This window comes from Leptonychotes weddellii, chromosome 15 (genome assembly GCF_054177405.1).
Source record: "Leptonychotes weddellii isolate Sample4059 chromosome 15, ASM5417740v2, whole genome shotgun sequence".
NCBI lineage: Eukaryota > Metazoa > Chordata > Mammalia > Carnivora > Phocidae > Leptonychotes > Leptonychotes weddellii.
In genome coordinates, this window is record NC_138383.1 from 39,737,008 (window position 1) to 39,752,148 (window position 15,141).

The 15,141-nt window shown below is 42.3% G+C and overlaps 1 protein-coding gene across 7 annotated transcripts in view; it reads right to left on the minus strand.

Moving 5' to 3' along the window:
- Positions 1 to 15,137, minus strand: part of SMG6 (SMG6 nonsense mediated mRNA decay factor) — a 209,941-nt gene extending 194,804 nt beyond the window's left edge. The window contains exons 1-6 of one of the 7 annotated variants that reach the window (XR_014140698.1): positions 14,960 to 15,135; positions 11,068 to 12,808; positions 10,331 to 10,523; positions 9,722 to 9,832; positions 6,459 to 6,565; positions 6,124 to 6,202 (exon numbers count right to left, since the gene is read on the minus strand). Coding sequence is in view for 6 of the 7 variants with exons in the window: in XM_081806067.1 (XP_081662193.1) it covers positions 6,124 to 6,202; positions 6,459 to 6,565; positions 9,722 to 9,832; positions 10,331 to 10,523; positions 11,068 to 12,808; positions 14,960 to 15,047 (2,319 nt within the window). In the remaining variant the exon portion in view is untranslated. Of the gene's footprint in view, positions 1 to 5,512; positions 6,071 to 6,123; positions 6,203 to 6,458; positions 6,566 to 9,721; positions 9,833 to 10,330; positions 10,524 to 11,067; positions 12,809 to 14,704; positions 14,860 to 14,959 lie in introns of those variants that run through there. The other 6 variants (XM_081806067.1, XM_081806064.1, XM_081806065.1 and 3 more) reach the window with 6 other exon arrangements.
- Positions 15,138 to 15,141: the final 4 nt, after the last annotated feature.

Genomic DNA, 15,141 nt, shown 5'->3' on the forward strand with positions numbered 1-15,141 from the left:
TTTAAGATTTTATTTTTAAGTAATCTCTACTACACCGCCTTGGGGCTCAAACTCACAACCCTGAGATCAACAATCACACACTCTACTGACTGAGCCAGACAGGCACCCCTAATGGGGGCTATTTTTAATATTATCCCAATCTGTACTGATCTCAGCCTATACCACTCACTTGATTTTAGATTGCGTTTCGTCGATTCTACAATGATTTTTTCATATTTTAACATTTCTGAAATCAAGACAGAACTTACAATCAATATCTACCATTATATCCTATTTATAATTCACATATTCTTTCTTAATGGTCCAGAAAATAATGGCACATCTAATCAATTGCATCAAATTTCATGACGTCTAATTTCTATCACTGTCTACACACCTCACTTGTCTTCTCAACACATTTTCAGAGCAGAAAACATATCACATATTCATCACTCACAGCACCTAGCAAAGCGCTGTGCACAAACATGTTCTCACTGAATTCTTGAGATTCACTGAATGACTGACTGGAGGAAACAGAAAATTAAGAAAGTGATATTAAAAGACAACTAGGATAAAAGGGAGACAGAAAAAGAGGGACAGAGGAAAAGAGCTTGAAAGGACCACTAATTTAGGTCAGAGGTCTATGAAAGAAAAATATACCAATTTAATCAGAATGGCAAAAAGCCACAGAGGGAATTCAGTGAAGTTGTAAGATATTATGATCAATGCTCAAAAATCAGTTATATTTCTATATATTAGTAATAAACAATCTTTAAAAGAAATTAAGAAAATAATTCCATTTACAACAGCATCAAAAAGAATAACATACTTAGGAATAAGTTTAACCAAGGAAGTGTAAAACTTATATACTGAAAATTATAAAACACGTCTGAAAGAAACTAAAGAAGACCTAAATAAATCAAAAACATCTGTGTAAATACTCCCCAAAGCAACTACACAATGTAATTCTTATGAAAATCCCAGTGACTCTTTTTGCAGAAATGAAAAAGCTGATCCTAAAATCCATATGGAATTACAAGAAACCCCAAACAGCCAAACTCATCTTAAAAAAGAACAAAGGTGGAAAACTCATATATCCTGGTTTCAAAATTTACCACAAAGCTATAGTAATTAAAACAATGAGGTGCTGGCATAAGGGTAGACATATATGGATCCATGGACGAGAACTGAGAGTCCAGAAATAAATCCAGGCACCAACTGAGTTACAACAAGGATCCCAAGACTAGTCAATGGGGAAAGAACAGCCTCTTCAACAAATGGTACTAGAACTGGATATCCACATGCAAAAGAATGAAGCTGGGCCCATATTTCACACCATTTACTTAATGAAAAATGGGCCAAAGATCTAAATATAAAAACTATAAAAACTCTTAAAAGAGGGGCACCTGGGCAGCTAAGTCGGTTAAATGTCCAATTCTTGGTTTCCGCTCAGGTCATGATCTCATGGGTCGTGAGATCAAGCCCTGCATCAGGCTCTGTGCTCAGCAGGGAGTTGGCTTGAAGATTCTCTCCCTCTGTCCTCTCAAATTATAAATAAATAAATCTTTCTTTTTAAGATTTTATTTATTTATTTGACAGAGAGAGACAGTGCACAAGCAGGGGGATCAGCAGGCAGAGGGAGAAGCAGGCTCCCCGCTGAGCAAGGAGACCGATGTGGGACTCGATCCTAGGACCCTGGGACCCAAGCTAAAGGCAGAGTCTTAAAGAGATTTTTGTACACTCACATTCATGGCAGCATTATTCACAATGGCCAAAAGGTGGAAGTGTGCACTGACAGATGAAGTGATAAACAAAACATGGTATATACATATAACTGAGTGCTATTCAGCCTTAAAGAGGAAATTCTGACACAAGCTGTAACATGGATGGACCTTTAGGATATCATGCTAAGTGAAATAAGCCAGTCACAAAAAGAAAGACTGTATGATTCCACTTATATTAAGTACCTAAAGTAGACAAATTCAGAGACAGAAAGTAGAAGGGTGGTTGTCAGTGGTTGGAGGGAGGGGAAAATGGGGAGTTGCTTAATTAATGGGTATAAAGTTTCAGTTTTGCAAGATGAAGAGAGTTCTGGAGGTTAGTTGCAAAACAATGTAAATGTAAAATGGTAAGATGGTAAATTTCATCTTATGTATATTTTACAAATAAATTTTTTAATTTTTTAATATAAGACAAAATAGGCAAAGGATTTATATAGACATTTCTCCAAATGGCCTATAATGCAGCTCAACATCATTAGTTGTTAGGGAAATGCAAATCAAAACCACAATGAGATACTACTTCAAAGTCAATAGATTTATAGATAACAACAAAATGATTCTAAAGTTTATATGGAAAGGCAAAAGATCCAGAATAGCCTACACAATACTGACAAAGAAGAACATGGTCGGAAGACCCAACTACCCAACTTCATGACTTACCATTAAGCTACTATAGTGGTACTGGCCAAAGAACAGACAAACAGATCAATGGAATGAAATAGAGAGCCCAGAAATAGACCCAGACAAATACAGCCAGCTGATCTTTGACAAAGGAGGAAAGACAATTCGATGGAGAAAGGATGATCTTTTCAACAAATGGTGTTGAAACAACTGGACATCGACATGCAAAACAATGAATCTATGCCACAGACCTTATGCCTTTCTAGATCGCAGACCTAAATGTAAGATGTAAAACTATACTCCTAGAAGATAACACAGGAGAAAATCTAGATAACCTTGGGTTTGGTGAGGAGTTCTTAGGTATTAAAAGCAAAATCCACAAAAGAAAAAGTTGGTAAGTTGGATTTCATTAAAATTAAAAACTTTTGTTCTGTGCTAAGAAAATGAAAAGATAAGCCACATACAGAGAAAATATTCACAAAACACATAAATAATAAAGGACTGATATTCAAAATATACACTTAAAACTCAACAATAAAAAAACAACCCAATTTAAAGATGGGCAAAAGATCAAAACAGACACCTCACCAAAGAAGAAACACAAATGGCAAATAAGCACATGAAAGGATGCTCCACGTCATATGTTATTAGGGAAATGCAACTTAAAATGAGATAACACTACACATCTATTATAGAATGACCAAAATCCAGAACACTGACAACACTAAATGCTGATGAGGATGCAGAGCAACAGGAACTCTCATCCACTGCCTGAAGGAATGCAAAATGGCACAGCCACTTTGGAAGACAGTCTGGCAATTTCTTCCAAACTACATACACTCTTACCATACAATCCAGCAATCACATTACTTGGTATTTATCTAAATGAGATGACAATTTATGTCCACACAAGACCTGCACGCAAACATTTACAGCATTTTTATTTATAACTGCCAAAACTTGAAAACAACCAAGATGTCCTTCAATAGGGGAATGAATAAACAAACTGTGGTACATCCATACAATGGAATATTACTCAACAATAAAAAGAAAAGAGCTGTCACATCACAAAAGTAATCCTAAATGCATATTACTAAGTGAAACAAGCTAATCTGAAAAGGTTACATACTGTATGGTTTCCAACTATGACATTCAGGAAAAGGCAAAACTATAGACAGTAAAACTTAAGATTACTAGAGGTTCAGAGGAGTGAGGAGGGATGAATAGGTGGAGGTGGAGCACAGGGTATTTTTAGGACAGTGAAACTACTCTGTATGATACTGTAATGATGAATACATGTCATTACAGATTTGTTCAAATCCACAGACTGTACAAAAGTGAACCCTAATGTAAACTAGGAACTTTAGTTAGTGATAATGTATCAATACTGGCTCACCAATAATAAACAAATGTATTACACTAATGCAAGATGTTAATGACAGGGAAAATTGACTGGGAGAGGAGTTGAGGGAGTATATGGGAACTCTCTGTACTTTCTGCTTAATTTTTCTGCAAACTTAAAACTGACAAGGAATGAAGGAAGGAAGGAAGGAAGGAAAGAAAGAAGAAAAGAAAGAGAGAGAAAGGAAGGAAGGAAGGAAGGAAAGAAGAAAAAAACACTAAAGAAAAAAAGTCCCCAAGTGGGGGGAAAAAACCCACAGTGCGGGTGGGTCATAATCAAAGAAATGAAAATGTTGGTGAGAACATGGAGGAACTAGAACCCTTGTACATTGCTGGTGGGAATGTAAAAAGGTGCAGCCTCTATGGAAAAGTTTGGTGATCCCTTAAAAAGTTAAACATGGGGGCGCCTGCCGGCTGTCAGTTAAACGTCTGACTCTTGATTTCGGCTCAGATCATGATCTCAGGGTCGTGAGATCGAGCCCCGCATTGGGCTCCATGCTCAGCAGGGAGTCTGTTTCTCTCCCTCTCTCTCTTCGCTCCTCCCCCCACCAGCATGCACACTGTCTCTAAAATAATCTCAAAAAAAAGGCTAAACATGGAATTACCATATAACCCAGCAATTCCACTCATAAGTATAGACTCAGAAGAACTGACGACAGATATTCAAATACCTGTACTTCACAAAGCACTATTCACAATAGCTAAAAGGTGAAAACAAACCAAAATGTCCAATAACTAATGAATAAAGTATAGTATATCCATACAATGGAATATGAGTTGGCCATAAAAATGAAGTACTGAGACATCCTACAACATAAACGAACCTCAAAAACTTTATGCTAAATGCAAGAAGCCAGACATAAAGAAGTCACATACTGGATGATTCCATTTATATGAAACATTCAATAGGTATATCCTGAAACAGAGAGCAGACTAAGTGGTTGCCAGAGGCTGGGAGGTAGAAGGAATGGAGAGTAATGGGTATGGGGTTTCCTTTTGGGGTGATGAAAACGTCTTGGACTTAGAGTTGATAGTTGCATAATACTATTAGTGTACTAAAGAAAATAAAGAGTGAATGAAGAGGGGCACCTGGGTGGCTCAGTCGGTTAAGCATCTACCTTCAGCTCAGGTCATGATCCCAGGGTCCTAGGATAAAGCCCGGCATCGGGCTCCCTGCTCAGTGGGAAGTCTGCTTTTCCCTCCACCCCTCCCCACTGTTGGTGATCTCTCTCTCTCTCTCACTCAAATAAATAAATAAAATCTAAAAAAAGAAAGAGTGGGGGCGCCTGGGTGGCTCAGTCGCTGGGTGTCTGCCTTTAGCTCAGGTCATGATCCCAGGGTCCTGGGATCAAGCCCCACATCGGGCTCCCTGCTCCGCAGGAGGCCTGCTTCTCCCTCTCCCACTCCCCCTGCTTGTGTTCCCTCTCTCGCTGTGTCTCTCTCTGTCAAAAAATAAATAAAATCTTAAAAAAGAAAGAAAGAAAGAAAGAAAGGAAGGAGTGAATGAAGATATTCTAGAGATGTAGAAGGAAGTGTGTCAGTCAACCACACTACTTAATCAACAATTTCAATCCATCATGAAGTGTTAGGAATTTCTTTGACTCTTTTGTTGAATAAAGGGGAATAAATATTTTAACTCAAACACTGAGTATTCGGGCAATAGCATTATGAAAACTCTTCCTGCTAAATGAGCATGTTAGCTGCTTTATACTTAAATCTTTGATACCTACCATTGACCTCCCCACCGCCTTCAATTCAGCTTCCTTACGAGGGGCTGTTACCTGCTCCCAAGGCTCTCTGTTAGAGGCATATTGAGAGGAGTTTGGTAAGATCTAGGAAGATACAATTTGGCACTAAGTGCTTCTGCTAAGGAGGCTCATTAAGTGAAAACTTAAGAGGAATAAGGGGATAATCTGGGGAAAGGAAGTAAGGATCTCACTAGTTAGGGCTAGTTGAGGACTTTAAGGAAAAGTGGTAAAGGGAGCCTTATTTTCCTTCTAGAAATGAGTAACCTCATTCAACAGGACAGGGAAGGGAAGAAAGACAAGATTCAGAGCAGAAGCCTTGGTCAAAAACAAAGAGTGGTGTCTGGCTGGAGCATGAGCATTCCTTTAGGAACTCAAGTGCAATGAAAGGGAATGAAGTACAGATTCAACTGGAATGAAGAATCACTGACAACTTACCTCTGAAAGTAACAAGAGGAATGTGAGGATGGCAGGAAAGGATATTTTTTAGGTTTAGTGTTCAGAGGAACTCTAGCTCCAGGAGCTGATGCTATCAAAATCCATTCTTTCTAAGATACTGTCTGCAAAATACTTCCCCTGTCCATAGGATTGCTTACCGTATACACTGCCAGCAGAGCCAACTGGTTATATGGGCGCCCATTCTTGGGAGCAATATGCTGGGCCTTTAGGTACCAACTGGAATAGAAAAACAGTAAAAAATGCTAGTTCCATATCAATGCTTTCCCATTTCATCACCTGATAGCTCTAACTGCTTAAGACATAAGGTGGAGTGTTAGATGTAACGCTGGAGTGGTAAAGCCTGATTACAAAGACCAACAGGGGCACCTGTAGGACTTCCATATGAGAGGCAGCTCGGGTGGCCCATTGCTCTTAATAGGGCTTAGCTTAACGCCGCAAGGAAAGAGAAGCAATGAACAAGAGGCAAAAGTACCTGCGTGCTTTCCCGTAGTTTGCTGTGTCATTGGCTTGTTCCCGATACCTAGCAATATCTCCTTGGCAAATCATACATCGTTGGGCACTGATCAAAGCATATTTTACCTTCAGGAAAAATGATCAGTTAGTTGATCAGTTAGTAGTATACCCAAGAAACTTTAACTTCAACACCAAAGGACAATGATAGGATCAAAGTGACAGAACAGCACTAATAAGGCACTAGTAGTCCTCAACAAAGAAAAAAAAGTTTTCAGTCTAAACTTGCCTAGCGAAAACAGCCAATATGAGAAAGAATGGCAGAAAAGAGAGGGGTCATTCTTATTTCAAGTCCCAGGTAAACAAAAGAAAACATTCTGAAACCTGGAAACCAGGAAACCTGACTCTCCATGTAAGAGTTGTGTGATCTTCCGTAGGCCTTTGGGACTGTTTTTTGGACTCAAGTTTCTTCATCTGAATATAAAAATGCATACTCCATAGAGTAAGTGTTAAATACTTCACAAATTATAAAGTGATATACAAATACTAAGACAATTGTTTATTCTGTTATTTTCCTGTCATCACTATAGTCTCTCTCTCCTCAAACTATTAGTATCACTGCACTGTGTTACTGCATTTCATTCACTTTGCAAAACAATAACAATTCCCTAAAATGATAACATAGTCACCCTTTACCAAACACCTACAAAATGGCCAGGGACTGGGTAGTTCTCTCTCCCTCTCTATATGTATGTTTTCTCAATAATGGGCTTGGCATCTGTCCCTCCATTACAAAACAACAGAGTAGACCCTTAACAATCCCAAGACATGTGTCCAACCAAAAAACCTAAGGAACATCACTTCATAACATACAATTCCACTCCACCTCACACACAAGAAATTAACACATCACCGAATAAAGAACAAAACTTCAAGGAGAAGTAGATACTGCCCCTGAGGAAGGCTCATCCACTAGCTAAATAACTAGCTGCTGCACATCAACCTCCTAATATATAACAAATGTGTGCCTCAGCAAAGTTATATACCTTCAGAATCCTGACTATTCCACACATTCTATGAATGAACACCAAGAACCCTTTGTAGTTAGCTGACAAAGCACAAGAAAACAGATTATGTTTCCATACTACAGCACTCTAGGGCGCCTGGGTGGCTCAGTCGGTTAAGCGACTGCCTTCGGCTCAGGTCATGATCCTGGAGTCCCGGGATTGAGTCCCGCATCGGGCTCCCTGCTCGGCGGGGGGTCTGCTTCTCCCTCTGACCCTCCCCCCTCTCATGTACTCTCTCTCTCCTCTCATCCTCTCTCTCAAATAAATAAATAAAATCTTTAAAAAAAAAAAAAAGAAACATACTACAGCACTCTACTATCTCAATGGGGGGAAGGAAAAAACAAATTCCACCAAAGGCTCTCCACTATCCTCTGGATGAAGTCCCAGATGATCTAGCTTCTGTTTACCTCTGCAGCACCACCTCCCCCCTCTCTCTCTGTACCTCAGTCAGACTAGACTTTTCTTAGTCTCCCTAACACACCATGCTCTTTCCAGCTTCAGAACCTGCACATATACTACTTCCTCTCCATAGAATGTTCTAGCATCTTCACATACACCTTCACTTGGCTAACATCTCAGATTTTTAGCTCCACCTTAACTGACTTCCTCAGTCTTCCATGATCCTCTAAACCCCTTTACCTTATACCCCACCACAACATCCTTTGCAGAAGTTGCTGCATCTGCAATTACTAATCCACCACCTGTATTCACCCCTAAGCAAACTCTAAACTCCAAGAGCTGGGATCATGGCTTTCTTGTTCCACAATGAATTATGTGTCTTAGAAAGACATGTGGCATGTAGGAGGGTCTCAATAAATACTTGTTGATTAGTAATAGAGTTTGTGCACACCAATCATCAGGAGTAGAAAGACAAGAGGAAGTCTCTGCTCCATAAATCATATGCCTTTCTCTAATGAATCTTTATTTAACTTCTTCCTTTACCCTGGCCCTTTCCTCTCAATATATAAATATGCTTAAGACTCTTCCAGCTTAAAAACAAACTTCTCTTGACACTATGTTCTCTTTTAACTACTATCTTCCCTCCTTGCCTTCACAGCCAAGATTCTTAAAAGGATGGTCTATATTACTCCCTTCGTTGTATCTACTGTCCCACTTTTCATTCTCTGCAATCTGTCTTCCATCCTCTCCAACTGAAATAAATTGTGATAAGCTCATCCAATCCAATGGGCACTTTCAGTAATAGCAGCATTCGCTGACTCTACAGCACTTGACAATTCTGCCCACCACCACCTTGAAATTTGATCCCCACCCCTCACTCTCTGGCTGACTGGCCAGTATCCCAGGATCCCAACTTCTGCTTCAACTATCACTTACACACTGATGACTTCTGAATCTATAGCACCAGCTTAGCTCTTTCCCCTGAGCTTCAAACAGACCAGAATATTCATCTCTTCATTTTCAAGTTCCTCTACTTACGCACAGCCAAAACTAAACTAACCTCTTCCTTCCCAGCCACTCTCCTAGGCCACAAACTGGGAGATGATCGAGACTCCTTATGCCTCCTATCTCATCATTCACACCAAATCAGCCAGCAAGTCAATTCTATTTCCCTTATATCTTTCCAATTTGTCTCCTCTTTTCCACCTCCACTACCTCTACCTTAGGTTCAGGCCCTCAACCTGACCCTCCTACCTCCACTCTCTTGCCCAAAATCATCCATTTGCCAGTGACTGGTTCTAAGAAGAAATCTATGCTATCCATTTAGTGAAAATCAAGCCATGGCTCCTCGCTGCTTTCAGAATAAAGTCCAAACTCTTCAGTATGCCATACAAAAGTTTTTGATCTATCCCCTTCTACTTCATTAGCTTTACCTCCTACAACACCCCAACTCCACATTACAAAAACCAGCATATTGAACTTCTTACACTTTCCAACAAGGCCTGATTCTCTCTTGCTGTGCTCTGTACTGCCCCTTCCACTCCTAGTCAGGTTTCAAGACTTGACAGTCTCTCAGAAGTCTCCCTTGACTCCACCAGTCGGAATCAGAGCCATTTCACTCTGTGCCCCTTCCACACTGTATATATAACATTACCATGGTACTTATTACATGATAATTGCAGGTTTAATTGGTCTGTTCCCCCACTGGACTGTATCTTTTGTTTTGTATCCTCAACACTTAGCATAGTGCCTAGCACATAACACTAGACAAATGCTTACTAAATGGATGATTAAATTTAAGATAAAGAAGCTGGCTTACTGTCTTGCGTAATGGCTTGCTGCGAATGGCAAGACCATCCATGTAGTCCTCCAGTTTGAACTTGTAAGTAACCTGCAGCTTCTGAAGCAAACTATCAAAGAAGTCACTACCCTATAAAGACAAAAAATAAGAAACAGCTGAATCAGACTGTTCTGATCCAATCTACCCACCAGAAACTGGGGCAAGTAACCTGTCCACAGTTCTGCTAATGTTTAGTCATCCCATGTAAAGAGAGGCATACACAGTATTTAGTGATCACCAACTAAACACAAGACAAATTCATAGTATGAGCCCCCCCATGGTTTTAAAACTATGAATACACACACACACACACATACACAGACACACACCATACACACTTTCTCCCCCCACAGCACCCACCCCCAAACAAGACATTCAGAAAATTTTCAAGGTCAGAACTAACTCCAATTGCCAATAAGTTATGGTCCCAAGGATGCAATAGGGTGGGTTAGGCCTAAACCCAAGAAAAGAGCATCAAGTTTTTAGTCAATGTTCTGCTATAAATCATCATATTACAGGTGATAAAAACCCATCACAACTACAGAATGCTAAAGCCTTTATCCTGAGGACAAAAAGATGATGGTTTACCTCATCCAAGAGCTCCAAAAGTCTGTTCCGAATCTGTTCGGGGTTCTCAACATTTGGATCCTTGAGAAGCTGCCTGAACTTCTCAATCACCTGATAGAAAGCATTCTTCCACAGGATCTGATCCACATTCTGATTATCAGAGAACTCAATATCTAATAGGATACAGCGCTCATATAGCTGCAGCAGTTCAGCTCTGGAATAAAATACATGCAACTTCTAGCTCCAAATACACCATAAGAAAGGCTAAACTCAAGATCTGAGCTTCTTGCAAATTAAACACCTTCCTTGGCAGGAAATCCAAAATGCCACCAGGTATAGTACTCATTTGACTTTTTATTCTGCACAGCAGAATGTCATTCTAAAGACAGTTATGTCTAGGAAAATGATTTTTCCCCATATGCCTCCACCTAAATTTAACAGCTGAAATAAGATCTTCACCACAAGTTATATGTTGTTCACTTCTTGGCATTCTGGAAAGTCTTTCCTTTTCCATTTCCAGATTCCATGTTCTCTTAAAGATTTTTTTTCTTAAAGAAAAAGTGGGAAGCATAATCATTTCTAAGACAAGAAACCAAATTTTCTGTTCTTTTTTCCAACTGCTCCTTCCTTATAAAAATCAATGTGAAAGGGATTTAATGCCCAGTGCCCTGCCAAAACAGTTTCTATGCTCCTCCACCACAGGAGCCTACCCACCTCCAGCTTACCCCCACGTCCCTCTAGGACGGAACACAGCACACCTGAGCTGGGTCATCTTCTCCAGACCCTCAGGGCTGATGCGGTCCCTGGAGAGCAGGTTGCTGAGCTGCAGTTCCTGGTTGTCAGCCACCCGGAGAAGCCTATGTAGCTCCTGCTGCTGCATGTTCCTCATGTGCTGTTCCATCTCCTCAGGACTCATGGTGCTGGCAGGGAGGGGGCCACAGACATACTGTCCTGATGCAGTTGGGTAGCCTGGGTAGTAAGGCCCGGGGTACACACCATTTGTAGGGCCCACAGGGTACTGCAGAGGGCTATAGCCCGTATAAGGATACTGAGAGGCAGGGCCTGGTGTCCGGGGGTAATAATAGGGGTTGTCAGAGTTTTGAAACTTATAGTAAGATGCTTGGGCTTGGCGGGAATCACCCCAAGAGGTAGGGCTGACTTCATCATCAGTGTCTAAGAAATGTAGCTGGGGCGTCTGGCTCTTTAGAGCAGGTTTCTGATCAGGATTGTTTGGGTCCCATAATCGTCGAGTGGTGCCTCCTCGGCCCCAACTCCGAGATCCCTTACTACCAGATCCAAATAAAAGCCGAGGTCCCAAAGGTGCAGATTCTGGAGAACCGGCTGAACTGACAGATAGGGTGGTATGTGCAGGCAGAATCAGAATGCCACGACCACGGCCTCGAAGTTCTTGTTTCAGGTTTTTGGACTCCTGCTTCTCTGAGCCTTTGCCCCCACTGCTCAGGCCTTTGTCAAGCTTTATCCTATCCACATCCTCCCTGGCTGATCTCACGAAGGGGGAATCTTTGTTCATGGTTTCTGCATCAAAAGTGACACGAAGAGTGCCTCGATTTTCTTTCCCATTAATTTTCTGCTCTCCCTCCCCACGGCCAGACCAGCTTCTTTCTAAATGTTTCTTCCTTTCCGAGCTCCTCCTGGGCCCATCGGGCTCATCGATTCCGTCCTCATCTAAAGAGTCAGTTGAGGACATAGATACTTGCTTCTTCAGTCGTGGCCTCTCCTTGGTCCGATCCTGTCGGCGGCGGCGACATCCACTATCAGTCAGGCCAGCCCCCTCAGCGCTGTTGTTGCTGCCAGCCGAGCTGGTACTACAAGTGCGGTAGCGGTTCCTTCGTTTGTCTGAGCGGGAGTAGCGCTTTGCTGAACCCGGCTTCCCCTGTGCCAGGTCATCGGTCACTTTCTTTATCCCCTCCCCCTTCTCAATCCTCTTTCCTTTTTCTCCCTTTGCAGCCCTTATTCTGTCACCATTTAGGCCTTTTTCTGCCTCTTCTTTGTCTGGTTTATTCATGACCTCCTCTTTCACATTTCCCCTATACTCATCTTCTTCTACTCTCAATTGCTCCACCTGGTTGAGGATTTCTTCCTCACCCACTCTGCTAGTCGATTCTTTGGTAAGAGTCTGCAAACGCCTTCCAGGCTGGTAGATCTGCATGTCAGGTTTCTTTGTTCTCTTGATAATTCTTAGACTTCGATCCTCTTGTCCAGAAGTGCTAGGAAAGGACTCCTGTGCCCCAATATTTTCTGGGTCTACAGGACCATTTTGATGTTGGTTATCCAGTTCCTTGCAGACATCTTTAATGACCTGTGTACCATTTCCAACAGCAGAGGAATCCCTGTCGTTAATAATTTCATCCTTAAATTCGTCACTCCCAGAAGGTTCCTTGATTTTAGGTTTGTTCCTCAATCGGGAAAGACCAGGCTTATAGATTTCCAGATCTGGGCGCCGGTTATCTCTGCGCTGCCTGGGCTCCTTCATGTTTTCTATGATGTTGGAGAGAGTGTTGGGGAGGAACAGGTAGAAGAAAAGAATAAAAGGGGAGGGAAGGAAAAAAAACTGTCACTCTGGTTAAATAACAGAAAAGCCAAGCAAAAACAACACATCGAAATGCTAATACTGGCGAACATGGAAGGAAATTTCTGAAGCAGCAGAAATTCTACTAGGTTTACAGTACTTGTTTAGCAATTGGCAAGGCTAAGAACTTCATTATGTTAGAGCTATCTACACTCAGGGAAATAGGAAAAACAGTAACAACAACAACAACATACTCTCTTGTGTTACCCAAGTCATATCCAGATGTCCAAGACCTCAAACTACCTTATCATTGCCAGAATAAAAGAGCTCTAACTATTTGAACATCAAACTGTTCTCTGCTATAGAGCCCTTGGATCCATTTTAGTCTTTTCTTCTAGTGCTTCTAACATTTTTCCAGGGTGGCTAATCCCTTTTTAACATAGTAGTAGTAGTTGGGGATAAAGGAGAAAAAGAGGGGTATGCACAACAATCCACAGTTCTGGACATCTCTGGGGGGGAAAAATATGCAACTCCAGTCTCTGAACTTGACCAGGACAATCCTCTTCTTTTAGGATACCAATTGCCCAAACACATACCTCTTATTGAAGCAAACAGGAAGCAGTTCCTTTCACATTCTTCAACTCCACTCATGCTCACCAACTCTCTAACAGCAGCCAGCAGTCATTCCAAGGAAATACTGCTCAGACTATCATTAGAATACTGCGACTAACTGCTACTATGATGTGGAATATGAGAAGGAAAAAGTTCCATAAAGGAGCTTTCTCTGGAGGATGATGGAAGTATTGTGACATGCTCTCAAAATACCAAGGACTGTAGTACTTAAAAATAAGGGTACAGGACTTTCGAAACTACTCTCCAGGCTCCCTAAACTTACTGAATGACAGATAAGCAAGTATCTATTTTTTGTATCTGTTACCTTTACCTATTAAGGGGAGAGACTACTACAAATAGCCACTAAACTTGTCAATGGGAAACTGACAGCAATTACTGAGATTATAGAGTACTCAAAACAGAATGCTTTATAAAATCCTAGTATTGTTCTGTAAACACCAATACAAACAAGCCCATAACAGGAATAAATAATATCCTCCAGCATTTAACTCATAGGTGTAACAAAACAGAAAGACGCAAAAACACAAAGCCTCTGCCTCAGTATTTTCAAAAGCTTTATTAAAAAAACATTTCTTCAAGTGCAAATAAAGGCAAAGCAGCTTACCTCCAGAATAACTCACCCTCAGGAGCCTTTGTAACTTAAGTTAGAGGTGGGGAGGAGGAATGAGAAAAGCTACTACTACTCAGAGCAGAGGGAGAAAACACCCTGAATAATCCCATTCAACTGACCAACGAAAACCAATTTCACAGACTTTGGCCACAAGCCTGCAGAAGCACAACTACCATTCTACACAACTCCACCACCTAACAAAGGAGAGAGGAGATACTAGAATCTTCCTTGGAGCTTTCCTGGTGTGGATGGAGACTTTAATTTGCAAGATGAGCATTCTCTCTGATAAAAACTGCTCCCACATATGCCAAAGGCAAACCAGAATAGAGTCAGCTCTCTACCGGAGGTCCTGGATCTCTCCGGTGGCGCAAACTTCAGAACCCTGCCTTGGGGGAAAAAGTTCAGCAAGGAAGTCCCAAGCTGTTCAATCTTTCTCCTCGATTTCCCCAGCTCCTTCTCTACAACTCTAAAGAGATGACAGGGAAGGCATGCGGATGATTCCTCTGGGAACGATAGATCCCGGGGCCTCCCCCAGACCCCAGCACCCGCTTCTCGCCGCGTCTCCTGACGACTGGGAATCACAAACTGCTCTGAGAAGGCTGGGGCAATGGGGAACAGTCACCTTCGCTGTGAGAAAGGGGGCGGATTCAGGAACTCGGGTCGGGCTCTCCCGGAGGGGGCCGGGGCTGGCCGAGCCCGATTCCACACTGGTCCTCGGGCTGGTGGGGCGGCCAGGGGACGGCCCTCGGCCCCCGCACCCACTGCTGGGGAAGGGGCGGGGGCTCAGGAGCACCGCGGACTGAGCAGGGAGGAGGCAGAGGAGGAGAGGGAGGCGGGGCGGGCAGGCCCGGCCCAGGAGCTGGGCGGCGCGACCCACCTCTGCTCCCGGCCTGCGGAGCCAGAGCAGCCAGAATCCCTCGCAGCTCCGACGCGGAGATCCGGACACGCTCCAACCCCTCCGCCATCTTCGCGGCTGCTGCTACAGCTGCAGCCACTCCGCCACCGCCGCGCGCAGCCAGGAAACCACGACGGACGGGCGGTGCGCGCGCTTACCCACCT